Here is a 17,801-nt window from a genome sequence, read left to right as displayed (position 1 = left end):
GTGTGGCCTGTTAGCTAGAGCTGTCCCCAGAAATGTCCCCATTTTTAACTGTCCATTAAAAACAGACCACAGAGTGAAATAATATTTTATGTGGCAAAAAAGACCAGGCAGCAGAGCCTTCCAAGTTGACGCCTCAATCATGTTGTGCTTGTTTTGGCCAACAGAGGGGGCCGCTCACTATAACAGCTTCATATCACTCTTCAAGTACTTTCTCAAGCTAGTTTTAGAAAGTTTTAGAAAACTGCTGTGAGAAAACTTGGCTAGAAGCTAGCAAGTGTCAAGTGAATCCACAACTTCACCACAAATGTTTTTTTTCAAAGTTACTTAGTAAGCACCCAATTTAGTCAGATGGCCTAAGCTATATACTTTATTATAGCACAACAGTTACTATGGTCAAAATACATGAAACTGTCCTCCTTTTTTATTTCTTTTAATGGTGTATTGACTGCCAAATTGGAAATGCCCCTGGTTTTTATTTCAGAAATTTGGCCGCCTTAATCAAGGAATTGCTGTGAGCCCACTGCCAAAGCATTAGTAGGTTAGTATCCAAAAGGGACCCATTGGAAAAGATGGCATTATTATTGATGTGCCATGTCAGAAACAATTAAATAACTAACCAGCTCTTACTTTTGCATTTTCCTAAATGGCAATGGATTTTTTTGTTTTAATTCTGAAAGACAATTTCTATGCTTCATGCCCAGAGTTTACGTCAGCTGCAAGCTAGTTAGCTTAAAACATCAAGCTTTGTTTTGGGGGAATGTAGCTTGTTTCAAACACGAAAGGGTTGAAATGGTTGAAGTTTGGGCCAACAGTGAACTGCTGCTTGAAGAATTTTATTTGATAGGAATTCGCTTTCATGGTTGTGGACAGTTTATGAGCAATGTCCATGCAGCACAGTGGTGGAGCTAACATGGAGCTGAGGGAGCTCCAGCAGCCAAACATGTTCTGACTACTGACCCGGGCAGGGAGCGGCAAGTTTGGACACAGAGAGCAGTTTCCAGTGTAAACAGCCCATGTTCAGTGAGGAGAAGTCACATTCTGTAATACTAACAGGATATGAGGACCAACGCATTCATGTACACACACACACGTACAAGACTACAGTGAACAGGACCTGATACACAAACACAATCACAGACACACACAAACATCATAAAGGGAGTTCAAAGCTGGACAGCTGGATGAACTGCCCTCCCAAAGTCTTTGGTCTCAGCAGCTGTTTGATCCTCAAAGAAACCATTTTCTAACTACTCTTGATTGATTTCCACACTGCACTGAAAACATTCAGTCATGGCAAGAAACTCTTGCCAAAGTGCATGAGATGATTTTTCCAAAAATCTACCAACTCCTCCCAACATGTAACCAATCAAATATTAACTCTAGGATAGAAAACCACAGTCACCTACTTGACTTGCTGGCAGGCATAAGAGCTGCACCCAACTTTTACCAACCTCATGGCAACAAAAAGAGCTGCAGACGGACAGAGACAGGCCACACTTGGTTTCTGTGTCTCTGGCCTGTGTAGCATCTTTTTCTCATTATTAAATATAAAAACAAAAGGAGCCGTAAAGTGGAGCTGCTGCATCGTCACAAATCTGGAGCCCACATGTATTACTGTTTAGTTCTGTATATACCCCACTGTAAACAGTGCAGTGTACTAAGAGGCTTAAGAGACTCACAGTTTTTAGCTTGAAACATAAATATGATTTACTAATGCACAAGTCACTATGGAGAATGAGGTTGTTTACAGTATACTGGCTTTGCTTAAGTGCCATCAAAGACTAATTGAAGGAATTATGTTTAGGTACTAGTCTTAAGTCCAAAGTGGAAGTTTTGAAATTGCAGTGCCACTGAGCTGTATATTATTGTTGGAGAGATGTACTAAAACGTCTAGCTGTGTGAACTGTAGACAATAAGGCCATATTACACTTTTACCCCTGCCTTCTTTCCATATTCAATCATGCCTAGATCATTTTCTGTCCAGTTCAAAACAGAACAATGTAAAGCATTGTTCTGTTTTATAACTAAAATTACCATTTTGTGATTGGATGCCCCCACCAACCAATCAAGTTGCAGTTTACATCCATGTCTATCTAGACTCATATGATATACGTGGGGAAGACTTTGACAGAGTAAATTCAAGGTATTAAGTGTCCAGCTGTGAGTGCTGTCTTCACTGAGAGACTATTTACAGAACTATATGATGTCACAGTGAAGTTAACCTTTGACCTTTTGGATATAAACTGTCATCAGCTATGTGTGTGAAACTTTATCATATTAAGGTAGGTTAGATTATAGCCAAAAGCATATTTTGCGTGGTCACAGTGAACTCTGACCACCAAAGGAGAAGAAGAAGATTGAAGAAATTCACTGAAGGCATTCCTGAGATACTGCATTCGTGAGAAACAGATGGACACAAGGTTATCGTGACCTTAACTTTTGGCCTCCAAAATTTAATCAGTTCACTGAGTCCAAGTGGACATTTGTACCAAAATGGTAGAAATGCTATCAAGGCATTCAGGAGATATTGCATTCACAAGACTGGGATGGACATGAGGTCCCAATGATCTTGACTTTTGACCACCAAAATCTAATGCATTAATCCTCAATTAATTACTCCAAGTGTCAAGATATTCTTGAGATATCACATTCACGAGAATGGGACTGATGGATGGACGGACAACCCAAAAATGCAACATAATGCCTCTGACCTGGGCTGTCTCCAGCATAGAGGCATAAAAAAAGAATCCATAAACTCTTACAGTTTAAAAAATTACTCATTATCGTATGAGTATATCAGCCCTTTGAAATGGAATTTTGGATACATTTAAGCAACTAAAACTAGTTTTTTAAGAACAGGGAAATATCACCCACATATTAAAATAAACCACAGTTGATAGGACAGAGGAAAGACAGCCCAGCCTTCTTTAGCCTTTTTGCTGCAGTATAAAAACATAAACCTAAATGCTGAACATTTTTCCAGACAGGACAGTCTCTTACTATCCTACACTCAGACACAAAAGACTAGATAGAACAAAGTGGAACTGATCACAGCTCTACTGATAAAGCCAAACCATCAGGGAGGCCAGATCACCGAAAACATCAAGCTTATCAAATCAACCTTTGTTCTTTACAAAAGCGCCAAACTAAACGCAGTTCACATAGAAATGTGCAGAATTCTGACTTGCATACATAATGTCTCACTCATTTTCTCAAAGTTGAATTACCCACAGACACAAAATGCTTAACTTGCCATTCTGATCCCTGCTCTCCCCAAAAGTTTCAGCATTATTATGAATAAATGTATGAAGTGTGACTTTTTTGCCCATTAAAGCTGGGGGAAGTGACTTGCTGATTAGATAATCAATCCAAATGTAAGCAGCAGATGCAGATAGATGGAGCAGAAAAATGTGTTAACACCCAGAGCAAGACACTGCATGCTTGGCTGAAGTCAGAGAGTGCCTCCCATCAGCCTGTTATTTATTTGTCTGCGCTGTAATTAATGATGGTGGAGGTCATGAGGTTGTGACTATGGGAGGAAACGCTATCAGTAAAAACATGTTTAAGGTGGTACAGACACTTGTCAGCAGAATGCTGTGGAGACAGAGGCTTTCATTAAAGGGATAAAAAAAGGAAATCCCCCTGCTTGATCTAATTTACACTCAATTTTAGGGTATGTACTTACTGAGGACAGTCATTCAGGTACAGAATAATTGACACAATCATAGATTTCTTTAAGATTTATATTTGAATGATTAAACCTGGATTGATTAAAACTAATTTCACAGTTTTTCCTTAATTTGTCTCTCTCTCTCTATCTCATATGTATTTTTTTCTCTATCACCAAACACATACACACTCACATAGATACACACACAAAGAAGTTAAAAAAAATGTGACCTTTCACCCTTCAACCTCCACCATTTTTTTGTCAAACGCTGTTATGTTTAACAGACGCAGACAGCAAACATCTGAGATTGAACATGTGTGTGTTAGCGTGTCTTTTGCTGTGTAGATGCCACGCAATACAGCGGCAATCCATCGAAATTGACACCGAAACACTAAGAAACAAAGAGAGACGTGAAGGAATGCAGAAAGATTTCTGTACAGTTTAACATGAGCAGACAAACATCTCTATCTGTCACTCACACACAAACACACGCACACACACACACACACACTTTATGACTCCTTTGGCACAAGTAAGGTAGAGTTACACACATCCTGTTTTAAGACCTGTCTAATAATGCATTGTGACTCCTCCTGTACACTGGACACTACAGTAGCGCGCGCACACACACACACACACCTAGTGTTGTGTGAGCCTTGTGGGCAGCGTGCAGAGGAAACACCTAATAAAACTGATATAAGACACCCAAGACACACCTGCCACTTCAAACACAGAGAACATATAGACACAAACACACACACACACACACACACACACACACACACACACACACACACACACACACACACCTTCTAACCCATTCCAGATGGAGGCGGCTGTCAGAGTCCTCACCATGAGCACAAAAAGTCACAGAACTTTAACCACATTGTCTTCATTTTTGTGTGTGTGTGTCTGTTTGTGTGTGATGTACATGTGTACACCAGTAATTAGTGCTAGTTTATGTATTCTGAATACCACTAAAGCCACTGAGAGCTTCTTCTCCAACTGGGAGAAAGTTTCACGATGTCTCAGTGCATCAAAGAAAAGAGGCTTCCTTTATTCCTTCTTTTCTCTTACACTTTCCTCCTTTCTCTCAATGATTGCCCTTTTTTGTTTCTTATTTTCTATCTCCTATCTATTCAATGCATTCTTTATTGCTTATGTTCTTCGTTTAGTTTGTCATCATAAAGCTATAAATTCAAGCCCCTGCCAAACACATGACGTTAATTAAGAATATCACAGCCAGGTAAATCTGTCCATATTTCACAGTATACCAGAGTTTTTCAAATCTTTTTCTATGGGGACATTCCCAAGCTGGTGCACAGGTGGTGACCCATTTTACATCAGCGAGCAATGATTGGTTTGCCAGACCTGAAGCAACTGTAGCAACATAGAGTACAACAACTCTGACTGACAAAAGGTCCACACCGCAGGTTTGACAAGACTCAGCGCCATGCTATGGATGACAGCAGCCATACATCACTTCCCTCGATGATGAGTATTGGAAAAATTAAAATTTTGACCTGATGATGATTTTATTTTAAAAGTTCAGGGTTCACAAAAGTTATCACAATTCATCCTGAAGGAAACGTTAAGGTCTGTATCAAATGTCATGACAATCCATCCAACAGCTGTTGAGACACAGGTTTCATGGGATAACAAATGTACACTATTTAATGGCAATCCCTGAAGCAGTTCCTGAGATATTTCAGTCTGGACTAAAGTGGTGGACTGATCAACAGACTGGCATTGCCACATGAGTGGTGTGGCTATAAACTCCGTCCTGCAGATGGTTGAACTACTTGTTTTACTTTATTAGGTCTTTCTTTCCTGTTTATGATGCTTTTATAACCATCATTGTCTATTTCTGTCTTTCCTCCCGTTTTCCATCAGCTTCCTTCTCTTTTATCTGCTGTGAAGTTGCTTCTTTAACCTCCTTCAGGTTAAGAAATACAAAGCTGCCTCAGCTTGTGAGGAGGTAAACAAGTCAAGGTGCTGACACACTGAGCACTGGTCCCTCTCATTACAGTGGTATTTTATTTGAAGCTAAAACTTCGTTCTGAAATGGTTTGTTTTGTGACATTATTTGAGGTGGTTTCCCATCCCTCTTTTCTCTTGTTGTAAACATGGTCATAATTAGATGAAACCCGTCCTCTCGTTGTGTTTTTCTCCTCTCTTACATCCCCCTTTCCTCTTGTGTGTAAACCTCCTACATGTTCCTCCCTAACTCCTTCCATTTTTCTTAGTTCCTTCTCCTCTTTCCTCCTTCCGTTTTTTGAGTTTTCATTAGGAGATGCAGCCGCCTCCCTTTCTTTCTTTACAGAACCGATAAAAATCATCTACTGAAAGTTTTCTCTTTCTGTGTATCTCTCCGTCTTTTTTTTTGGGGGGGGGGGGGGGGGGGGCAGGAGATCTTAGGGGGAGATAGATCAACAGTATATGCCACATAAAAGTGGAAAACGTCTGAAAGCTGGAACCTGAAGATTAATTTAAGATGCAGCCCAACACTGTGTCAAGTTTTTCTACTTATAAATCTGGAATAAAGATTGTGTGTTTGGTGCCTATTCAAATTATGAATGTTTAGAGTTTAGAGTATATGATTGCCATTGCCATGCTCAATTATGTCTCATAAGTCTCAGCAGTTTTCGTGCACAATTTAATCATTGTAATCACAATAGAATTAATAGAAATTGATAAGATATAAATGGATAAAAACTTTTGATATTTTGGAGATTTATGCAAAAATTGTTGGTGATTGCATGGCAAGCACTTGTGGTCTGTCATTTGCAATTTGTTCCCATTGAATTCACAAGTCTCAGCTTTCTAGTCATACCCAAATTATGTAATTTCAGTATCCTTTAGGGGCTCCAGTATACAGAAATGTTCAAAGAGAATAGGCCAAAATAACATGTTTAAACTGCACGCAAAAAACCGCAGGGCTATTGTCCAAATCCCTTTTAAAATGGCCTTGCCAGATTTTCACTCACCAAAATGTAGCCCAACATGAGAACGTGTTTAAGCACACTTCCCAACTACAGATTTGGTACATGGACATCTGAAAAAGAGTAAAGTTGGCGACGTGGACATCCCAACATAACTGAAGAGGTTAACAAGGACTGGTCTGATTCATGGCTACTTGAAAAAGTTCATTATGATTATTAAACTATCTTGAGAGTGCAGGTGTAGACTTCATTAGTGTCTTTAGTCTACAGTTCACTGTGCCTTTTTGGGGATGTGGGGTAGCAGAGACTAGAGTACCAACTGTTGCAGGTTAGGAAACTGAAGTATCAGCACAACACAACACAGCACTAAACTGTCTAAGTATGTCATTTACTGTATAGTTAGTTTGTGATACTGCTAGAGGCACATTCTGCACTTCACATGCCCCCATTCAGGGACTGCTGTTAAAAAGGGGGCGCAAGTACATAAATATTTTCTATCCTGGATCCCAAATGTCTTTCAATAAATTAGAAGTGGAAAAATTCAAGCTGGAGCAGGAAGATACAGAAGAACCGCAGAGAGACTGAAGTTACTGAAGGGCTCAGTTGGTGAGAAGCCAAAAGTCTCTGAGAGCCTGTACACCAATGTGACAAGCCAGGGACTGGAGGACACAAGTGCCATGCTGAGAGCTGCTTCTCTGCTTTTCACTGGAGCCATTTTGGCAAAAAGTATAAAGCTGCTCAACAGCACAGGTCAACCCAGTCACCTCATTTATGGAAAAAAGCAGGGTCCATTGGGTTCATTTTGACCATGTTGTAGTCAAGTTACTGGAAACAAAAAAATGAGTTTCCAGCTGCAGGGCTCAGCTGGTAGAATAAAAGGCTTTTGAGGTGGGCAGGTGGTCAGGCCAGGCAAAAAAAAATTTTAAATCTGCAAACAGACAGGACATTGGCAACAGAGCTGGTTACAAAATAAAAGCAGGAAACAAGTCTTGAAGGCTTCAGCAGCAAAGCAACAGAGAAAAATCAAACTGGTCTCTACTGTACAGTATGCTGTTTATGCTGGTATCCATCCTAGGATGGGGATCCTTCCTCTGTGGCTTTCCCTGAAGTTTTCCCTTTTTTTTACCTGCAGTGTTTTGTGTGTGTGTGTGTGTGTGTGTGTGTGTGTGTGTGTGTGTGTGTGTGTGTGTGTGTGTGTTTATCTACTTTCTTGCTTCCATCCCAGACACACCTGACCAATTAGTGGAGAGAATGTTCTCAAGTGTTTTGCGGTGATGCATTTTGGTTCAGTTGGATTTTTCTTTGTGCGAAAAGAAACAGAACTAAGGAGAACAGACACTCCAAGTTCACAAACTTATTAACTGCAAGGTGTGAAGCCACCCTGAGTGTGGTCAATTTGAGTATGAAGAAAATGCAGCAACAGTGCAAACAAAGTTGCTGAGAAGACACAAGCGGACGCGAAGCATTTTGATCTAGGTAGTAGCACCAGTCGGGGCAAATACGAAATACGTTGAACTTGATTGAATTTCCATGTTTGGAATGAGTCACCACACATATTTGAATGGAGATGTGTTAAAACAAGCAGGAGTTTACTGTTAGTCACCTACCTGAGGATCCTTCCCCGTTTGAATACAGTCCTCTCTGTTGCCAGGTAACGGGGGCCAGTAGATCTATGAAGAAAGATAAAAAGAGAAAGATGGAGGAACAGAGAAAGATAAAAAAAAAAAAGAGTGTGATTAATGACCTCATAATGTTGTAGAAATGCAAACACCCACCTTATTCAGCCATATTGCAAAATGTAATTGCTTTTTTGAGCTGACGCAGGCTTTATGTGACTGTTAATGCAATCAAAACATAATCATCAGCCCATGTGTTGTTAAATTTGAATTATTTTCCCTGAAAATTTACCTTTATAGCAATTAGTGGCAAATTGAGCAGAGCAGGTCTACATGCAGCTCTACATGTGATGAAACAAAGGCTTTGGAATGAAGAACTGACGACTTTGGGAGTTAACTTTTGGCTTGTAAAGCTGAAACCTTGATTGAGACACGACAGACGCATTTATCATAATTATAAGCGGATAATTTAGATTTAACATTCTCCACCCAAATACAATGGAGGTGAGAGGAATTTCTTTTGTGGTTCTCACAGCCTTAAAACAAACATTACAAAAAATGAATCAACAGCTTTGTATAATATCAGAAACAATGTCCGGCAACTCTGCATATTTGACCAGTTTTCATTGGAACTACTTTCTACTTAATTAATAGTCCTTGGGCGCAGATCCTGGAAGAATGGAGGGGAGAAGTCCCATCCTATCATGTTGTTATTCTATTTAAATTATGGTGTAATCTGGGTTGGGCGATTCTGAAGAAAAATAGCTCCAAATTGGTAGACTCCTCCTTTCTCTGATTTCTTGCTTTTTTCAGGTGCAGTGGATTCTTACAGATGCCATTAGGAGCACTAGAAGAAGCCAGAGGAACCGGATTTTTTCACATATTATCTGTCTTGTGTACTCCTGTCAGGATGTAGTGACACTATCACCAAATATGACAAACATTACCAACTGAATCTTTAACAGAAACTGACTTCACTTTTGAAAAAATTGACACTTTTTTGAGGTTTCTTCTATGTGCCCCCTGTGTGTCCTGATCACTTTTCTGGTGTAAGGTGAAAACAAGCTCCCCCCGTCCTCCTGTCCATTCATCTGTCTGTCCAAGTGGATTAGTCAACTCAACCACTGTACTGTTGTCAGGAGCGCTGCGCCTTTAAAACATGTTCAGTGGGTTTTCCATGGAGGACATTGGTATTTGGAAATTGATGTTGCATATAAATTTTTAGTTCTATTTATTCAAATGTTATGAGCGCCAGAAAAAATTCTTTCATCACAAATATGATAGGGTTATGTCACATATCTAAGAGACACATAAATACCTCAAAACCTCAGCCAATGAAAGTAAAACTACCAAAAGCTAAATTTAATCTGACTTTAATTTTTTTTTCAAGTTTGAATATATAAATTATTCTATTTTTTTAGCCACCCTTCAAGCCAGAAGAAGAGGCTACATAATTTTGCTATCATGAGATGTTTAATGTCTGTCCTTTTTACATCCATGAAGTTTAAATCCCCATGTAATTAAGACTGAATTGTCCAAAAATGTTTGTGCAACTCTACTTGCTTACTCTTGACAATATGTACTCGACTACAGCAAATATAAAAGCGTTGACTCCAGAGACTAATTGCTCAGTCCCCTTTGGTGTCAGTCTTCTGCTTTGTGCCTAGAAATTAAATTAGGCTTTTGGCTACAAACAAGCAGGAAAGCTTTTCTCAGATACACTGAGAGACCCTCAGAGTATCCTCACAAGACCATCTGGTGCTTAAAAAAAAGAAAAAGAAAATATAAATAAATAAAAATCTCTTCAATTTTCATCTTCTCACAGTTCTCACAGTAAAGATCCAAGTTCGCCTGATTAGGAAAGCCCCAAAGTCTTCCCCTCGTTCTGCCAATTCAATTCAATAGAAGAGGTGAATCTCAGATAAGCGTGAAATGAAATTTGGAGCTAAAACAATGGGACTAGTTTCCACGTTGCTTTCAGCAAATGAAAAATGAAATGAAATTGCTACTGAAGAGGAAAGCCCACATCGGCCTCAGTGTTTAGACAATGACGCGTGTAATACTGCAGTTTCGTGCAGACCATCAGAGGGTTTCTCTGAGACAATAAGTCTTTGTATGGTCCAGTAGGAAAGTTGCTTTGTTTTGGCTAACAGGGAGAATAGAAACCAGAGAGGAAAACAAATGGCCTCAACTTGCATTATGTTCACTCCGTATGGAGAGCGCGCACGTGTGTGTGTGTGTGTGTGTGTGTGTGTGTGTGTGTGTGTGTAAGTGTGGGGCCACTGTGGTAGCTAGAGGGGTTTTCAGTATGTATGTGAGTATGTAAGCATGAGGAAGCGATAACGTGATAGGACCATAAATTGTGAGATGAAGTAAATTGAGTTTAAAGGATGAGTGAATGTTTCTGTCCCGTTGGCTCAAAACAGAACCACATTCTCCTGCTTTGCTCATCACTCCCTGAATTTCATCTCTTCTGTCAAAACTGTCCCAGTTCATCACAGATTCAAATTCTCTTCTAAGTCCTGTATGGATACAGGATGGGACACTGGAGAGAGAGAAATATTTTAACCATTGAAATATCCTATCTGTAAAAGAAAATGTTGCCATATATATATTCTCAGAATAATAATAGGCCTTTTTAAATTGCATTTTTAATATATTCTCTTTTTGCATAGTTTTCATTTTCCTTCTCTGCATTCACCTTGGACTTCCTAGCCTGGCATCACCAGATTAATTCACAAATGTGAATTAGTCTGGAACCTCTCAACTCAGTTTCAATTCTCAAGGTGCGTTATCAACACCCACTGACCAAAAAGGCTTTGGTCACAACTGGATATACCCACAACCAATCAGAGCAATGAAATGAGTGAAGTAGCAGTGCTTGGTTTACCTGGTCATGATCTTTCTCTTACTACAGATAAACAGCACACCATATGTATACTTTCTTTAATTTCAGAAAACATTTGAGGCGAGAAATAAGCAATACAGTGACAGAACCTTGATTTTTATCAACACGGCCTTGTTTGACAGTTTGATCAGAGTTTCATGAGCTGGAGGAGTTGATGTAATTGGATGAACCTTCAGCCAATCAGAGCAGTAAAATGTGAATTGGATGACAAATGTGGACCAGTGACACTCCTCCATCAATCATCATATAAAAGCAAATAAAATATAGAGCAAATAAAAACAAGAGTTTGGTTCCCAGGTTATGGAGTTACTTTAATTAGTGATCACCAGAATATAATAAAATCGACAATAAGAAGATGTTGGGTTGTGCTTGATTTGACTAACCTGAAAGTTTCTGTTTATTGCCATGGCAACATACATTCCTGCTAGATAGTATTTTATTAGTGAAAACTCTCAGCATAACGTCACACCATCTGATCGGAGAGTCTGCCTGACACCCAGCCTGCTTTAAAAGCTGGCTTGCAATTGTGGAAATCCATTACAAATGATAATTTGTTTTATGCCTGGCTGAAATGAATCAATAAATTAGGTCCGGCCTAACACTTGGCTTGAAATGGTCTACATCTCTGAACCTGGTTTCTTTGGCTCACACACACAGCCTGACCTGGAGCAGCCTGATAGCATGTCTGACTGATACTGATATACTGTGAAATCAAGCCCTGCCTAAAACCTGGCTGGCAGTGGTCTGAGTCAGTGTGCTGCAATATTCCAGTCAATTGTCCAGGAATCCTGTTACGCACGCTTTGGGAAGTATGGCCGACCTCCACCCGCCATTAATGTTCCTCCCTCTGTTTAACCGTTTCTTGACACTTCGTCAATGTGACTCTGCCTCTTCAAAGTGTTCTTTAATTTTCAATCCACCCTCAGACATAGTTCATGTTTGTTATGTCTTCGATCTTTGAACTTGGAACAGTGTTTATTTAAACAGCAAAAAAAAATCTATTCAGAGCTGGAAACAAGCGCGCCAAGCAGGATGGTTGATAACACAGTCTTTCCTTTAAACGTCAAACTGAAATTGATCATAACTTTTAACATAAACTAAAGAGGACCTTGAAAAACATCACCAGCTACCAACACAATACTTCATAAGCTGGCCAAAATCATGGAAAGATAGAAATCAAATTATGTTTTTGTTTGTGCACAGGCTGCTAAACAACCTGCAACAGATTAAAACTCTCTAGCACAATTGTAAATTCTTATATCATGAGACTAAACAACCACTGACTGATAAGAATGCCACAATTAAAATATACTTTCCTTTTTATGTTTTTGTTTTGTTTCGGTTACGGTTAGCGTGGGATCATGGGAATTGTTTTCTTCATTGTTAAACGAGGTGATGTATTCATTTTTATTAAAGTTACTAGTAGTTTTTCCTTCCTTCCTCACTCTCTGATTCATCAAACGTATCCAACACATCCTCATACCTACATGACAGAATAGGTCGATTTCCAGTTACTCCCAAAATGACATATAATACTGGGGGAGAATACCGGCAGCGACATGCTTACCAGAGCTTTACTACTCTATGTAAGTCAGATGCACCTAGCACTGAACAAAAATAGTAGAAACAGTTGAAACATGCTGCCTGTACATGCAACCATGGTGCATATTTTTCTGGTGAAAATGGACTGGACCTATCAAATGTTGTCCTGGAAGTTACAGCAACTAATGGATAGCAAGGAAACACACTGTTCCCTTGAATAAATTACACATGTTTAAGGGTTTGACCATTGGGGTAATGTAAATACACAACTCAAGAAAAGAGGTAACAGCATTTTAATGCAGAAATTGCATATTATAGCTTTGAAATCAGGGATGCAAGCTACCATATGTAACAACATCATGCTGCTGCACACTAATGTAAGCAGATGCCTTTCCAGTTTGGTCAACTCAGTTGTAATTTATGCACAAAACCATCTGTCTTTTCTGTCAGCTCAGTGTTACTGGGCCAAAGCAAAATTTGGCAGAAGCAGAAAGTCTGAATCATCAGATGTGATGAGTTTATTTTTGACTGAATCAGGATGCGACATAGCTAAAATTGCCTGCTTTACATACTGGACTGTAACATCATAAGAACCTTTGCACCCTTAAATCCAAGAACTTCCCTCGGGAGAAGCTTTAAATTTCAGCACTACCTCTGCTTTTAGCAACACGTCTCTTTGCATGTTGTTTTACTTTGAGGCCAAAGAGATTACTCTAGAATTAAGACACATTAAGTAAAGTGGGCAGGAAGCCATCTCAAAAAATCACCAAGGAAGCACAGCAACACAAAACACTGTGCATGACTAAACACTGAGCAAAACACACCAGCGTCTGAACATGCTGGAACATCCGTTTAGTCTTTGACAGGTGCCAACCACATTTCCAGGCGTAAAAAAACAAATACCAATCATACCTGTTTATGTTTTAGCAAGAAGAAAGTGGAATATTTACTTCATCATATGAAACATTTAGATGGGCTAAATCAGTATTTGTTTTAGTTTTTCCTGGGTAATTATCATTAAATGTATTGTTCCACTTCCCAGATCTGATTCAGTAGGAACTGGATCCAGTTTGGGCAGAAACACGTTGGATGCACTGATTCACTGCCATCTGACTTTTTCCCGACCGAAACCTTGTGTTTAGAATTACACCTTACTCCCATTTCCAATTTTACTGCGCTGTGGTCAGGGTTACAGTGGAAAGGGTGGCAAACCAGGTTTTTATGCCAAAGAGATGTTGTAAACTCTGGTGGGCTGAGATTGAGCTGGAAAGCTATACAGGCTAGTGTGTTCACAAGTGGTGGTTTACAACTTCATCGTGGTCATGAAAATTTCAAATGTTTTTTTACAATGTCAACACAAACTTTAAATGTAAACTAGCCCTTTATTTAAATGGATAGTGAAACATTTTGTGATATAAACTTATTCACTTTCTTTCCAAAAGACCCTTTACATTCACATGTGCTGGCTTGACTTGGCTTCACTCATTTGATTCGGTGCATCATCCCAGCACAGCAGGGATTTGCATCTCCATTAACAACAGGGTTACTCGTGGATCTCTCATTTCCTACAGATTCTTTACAATAAAAGAATTTTGCAAAAAAACTCCCAGCAAAATCAGTAAATATCAGTTTTTATTTCAGCAGTAACATGACTGATCATGAATGTAATATAAATGTGTTGGTGGTACATGGTCTTCACAAAAAACAAGCTAAAGCCAATCTGTCTCATGATTGAAACAAATATTAATCACATCATTTTTCTTTTAGTAAACATTGAAAACTGGTCCCACAGACCCGAACACCACACAAGGGTTAATTTATGGAGCCAGACCTTTCTCCAGCGCTGAGCACTGTGGAAAGAGGTCTGGCTATGCGAGACCACTGCAGTGACAAAATGTTGGTGTCTGATGAGTTGGCAATGACAACAGGTTGGATATAACTGCTAACGGAAATGTGAATCAACACAGCATGGTTTGACTCAGTGTAGCCAAAAGTGACAATGGAAAAGCCATGATGGTACATTATGCTGACTGGAGAGGAAAGATGGTTAACCTAGCTTAATATAAAGAATGCAGGCAGAGGAAGCAGTTTGCTCTGTCTTATGTTTAAAAAAAAAAGCTCATAATTACAGTAAGATGGTGAATTTATTTTTTTCTAATCTATACGGAAACAGAAATGTAAAATATAATAACAGTTTTTTACAGGGAACTTTGTGGTGTTGGAGGACATATTTTTCAACTTAGAGATGCTGGCTGTTTCCTCCTGCTTCCGCTCATTATGCTAAGCTAGGCTAATCAATTCTTGGCTCCAATTCCGCTGTTCAACATTGACACTGGTATGCATAGCAACCTTGATTTAACCTCAACATGTTTTCTTGGAGTGAACATTTCTTTTATGAAGGTAAGCACCGCTTGAATTCATTTCATTTTTGTGGTGTTCTTTTTTCCTTTCTTTTCTCCTGTCAGCACTGAGTTATGGAGTATTTGGCAGATGTGTTTTATCTTTTTAACCTTTGTTTAATTCAACTGGCATCACTGATAGATTTCACAACGGCTGGCTCCAATAGAAGCACGGGGCATTAAGTGATCATCAGCCAAGAGAGCAGCAAGAGGAGGCTGAGAGAGGTATGAAGAGGAATTAAAGGGTGGATAAGGTAGGCGACATCTGGCTCTCTGTGTGCGTAAATTCCCTGTTCACCCATTTCTCTTTGCGTCAGTGCAGTCGCTTTGACCCATGCATGAGCAAAAGTACACACACATTAACGTGCACACACACACAGTCGCTCTCAGCTAAAGTGCTGAAACACGCTGAGGCTTTCTGTTGTGGAGTTATTTTTGTTCTGTACTTACTGGAAACCAGTTTAATGGAACACACATTAAACTGGGTGCCCCACTGAAAAGTATAAAATATGAATAAACGTGCCACATATTTTCCCAGAACTATTCCTCTACAGATGCACACGGAGATGAAATGAAATCCCGATTTCAAGTAAATCTGCTCATTTCCCTGATGTCAAAGCCTTCCAATAAAAACTTTCTGAAAACTCAAAGGTATAATAACTCCACAAATCACTGCATAACACAGTATCTACTGTGTGTCTACTGTTCCACTGAAGAAATTACATTAAATATGAATTCCAGTCTAATATGAGAAACACATTTTCCCCTAATTGTTAACATACTGTGTCTGGTCTTCTTGACTCAAACAAGAAGCTTTTCATCAAAGAGACATAAACTCTGTGAGTCTTCCCAAAATTAACAAACTTATTTGAACAGTTAAAAATCAAAGATCCTATATTTGTAGATAGAAGAAAACAATGCTTTAAATCTGAAATAATGATAATAGCATGGGAGCAGTCTTTCTCTAAATGTTTGATAACAGTGGAAAATTGAAGCATAGTTTGCAAATCTGATTTTCGGATCATAATTCATCTCTCATGTCTCTCTGTTGTGCCAAAGAAACCCACAGCACAACCACTGTGTCTGACAAACCTTAATGACTGTGAATGTACAGATTAAAGGTGACGTAGGGAGAAAAACAAGATTTGATTCACAACAAGCTGCACATTTACAGGTGTTTCTGTGGCACAAATGACATGAGACCGTAGGAAGATTTTGACAAAAGAAGGGAGATGTAAAATGGGACCAATTCAGTGAGAGCAACCCTGTTTATGGGCAAACAAACCTCAAAATAACACATCTCATTGCAGAGACTGCCTTTATACACAAATTTCAGAATCACTTTATTTTGAATGGGGTGTGCATTAAGGCTGTCATTACACTGTCACACATCAGATAATACGTCACCCAGCCCAAGTTGGCAATGCCACGCCCCCTTCTGTGGGGAAAATCACGGTTTCATATAATGGGAGAGATTGGAGAATGCAGAAAAGCTGCTGTCAGCAGGTAGTAAAACAAACAAACACATAAATCTATTCTAATCTCTGGTTGTCCATCTGTCTTGTGAAGGAAAGGATCCGAAAAGGAGAGCAGTCAGAATGTCTCGGTTTCCAGAGAGGCTCCACTGACAGACTATGTTGCCTTAGTTAATCTAAAGTTGTCATAACAAAGACATTTATGTCCTGGTTAATGTCAAGTAACATTCATGATGACTTCTAAGAACCCTTTATGTTCATGACAGGTGTCATGACATGGTTATGGCACACCCCTTTCAAATAAAATGTTACCCTGTTTCAAATAGATTTCAAAATGTGTGTTATGCAGTGCATGTGTGCCATATGTTAATAGTCTGGAATTGATCCGACAGAAATCACAAATTTATCCCAGAAAGCAGGTGTGTCATCCTGAAATCTGACCTTTCTTTAAGTTTTATTTAAAAATTTCATCACTGTTTTCTGTTACCATTTTGGTGATGATGCAATAGCAGCAATATGCATTAAAATGGCTGCTAAGGTTTAAGACACCAGGTTTATGGTTGATTTATGACACAGAGTGCTTAAACAGATGTTCTACATAGGGGGATTTCTGAAAAACACAAAATCCTACGCCTATATCTTCAACTCATATATCACATCCTACAGATTGAAACCCCTCGCAGAGTCACTGCAACTTAAATCAAAATGTAATGATGGATGTACACTGGACAGTAACTATCCTTTCACAAAACATCCATCATCAGAGCAGGACAGAATATACATTAAAATACATCTGTCTGTCTGTAAAACGCTCACCTCTTTGGACTCGCTGCTGGTGGGTCCCAGCAGGAGGGAGTACAGGACGTCCTTCCCTCCCAAGAAGAGGCGGTCACGGTACTCATCCAGGAAGACGGCAGTAAGAGAGAGCTGGCCATGATGACCGCTGAAGACAGACGACCTATTGGTGGACAGCAGGTCTGCAGAGAGAGGGAAGAGAAGGATGAGCAATGACATTCAAAAGAAACACGCAGGAGAGATGGAGGAAGAAATGAGATAGAAAAGGAAAGCAGGATAAAGTGGAGAGAAAAGTAACAGAGATACTGATGTAGGGAGGAAGCAAAGAGATAAATGAGTTTAATTTCCACAGCATTTTTCACAGAAATTAAAGAAAATCACTTCAAGCAACATAAAATCCACGCAGGAAAATAAATCAAAAAGACAAGGTAGACTAAACATAGAGAGAAATAAC

General features: G+C 39.3%; 1 protein-coding gene across 3 annotated transcripts in view; it reads right to left on the bottom strand.

The window, feature by feature from the left end:
- sema3bl (sema domain, immunoglobulin domain (Ig), short basic domain, secreted, (semaphorin) 3bl) overlaps window positions 1–17,801 on the bottom strand; it is an 80,667-nt gene that overhangs the window by 38,947 nt on the left and 23,919 nt on the right. For 2 of the 3 annotated variants that reach the window (XM_084721565.1, XM_084721567.1), the window contains exons 2-3: window positions 17,369–17,529; window positions 8,220–8,282 (exon numbers count right to left, since the gene is read on the bottom strand). In XM_084721565.1, the coding sequence (XP_084577691.1) occupies window positions 8,220–8,282; window positions 17,369–17,529 (224 nt within the window). Of the gene's footprint in view, window positions 1–8,219; window positions 8,283–17,368; window positions 17,530–17,801 lie in introns of those variants that run through there. The other variant, XM_084721564.1, reaches the window with a different exon arrangement.

The sequence above is a fragment of the Lutjanus erythropterus genome, chromosome 6, assembly GCF_056507025.1.
Source record: "Lutjanus erythropterus isolate fLutEry1 chromosome 6, fLutEry1.hap2, whole genome shotgun sequence".
Taxonomy (NCBI): domain Eukaryota; kingdom Metazoa; phylum Chordata; class Actinopteri; order Lutjaniformes; family Lutjanidae; genus Lutjanus; species Lutjanus erythropterus.
Note: the sequence above shows the minus strand (reverse complement) of the source record. Positions and strands in the feature narration are given on the sequence as shown.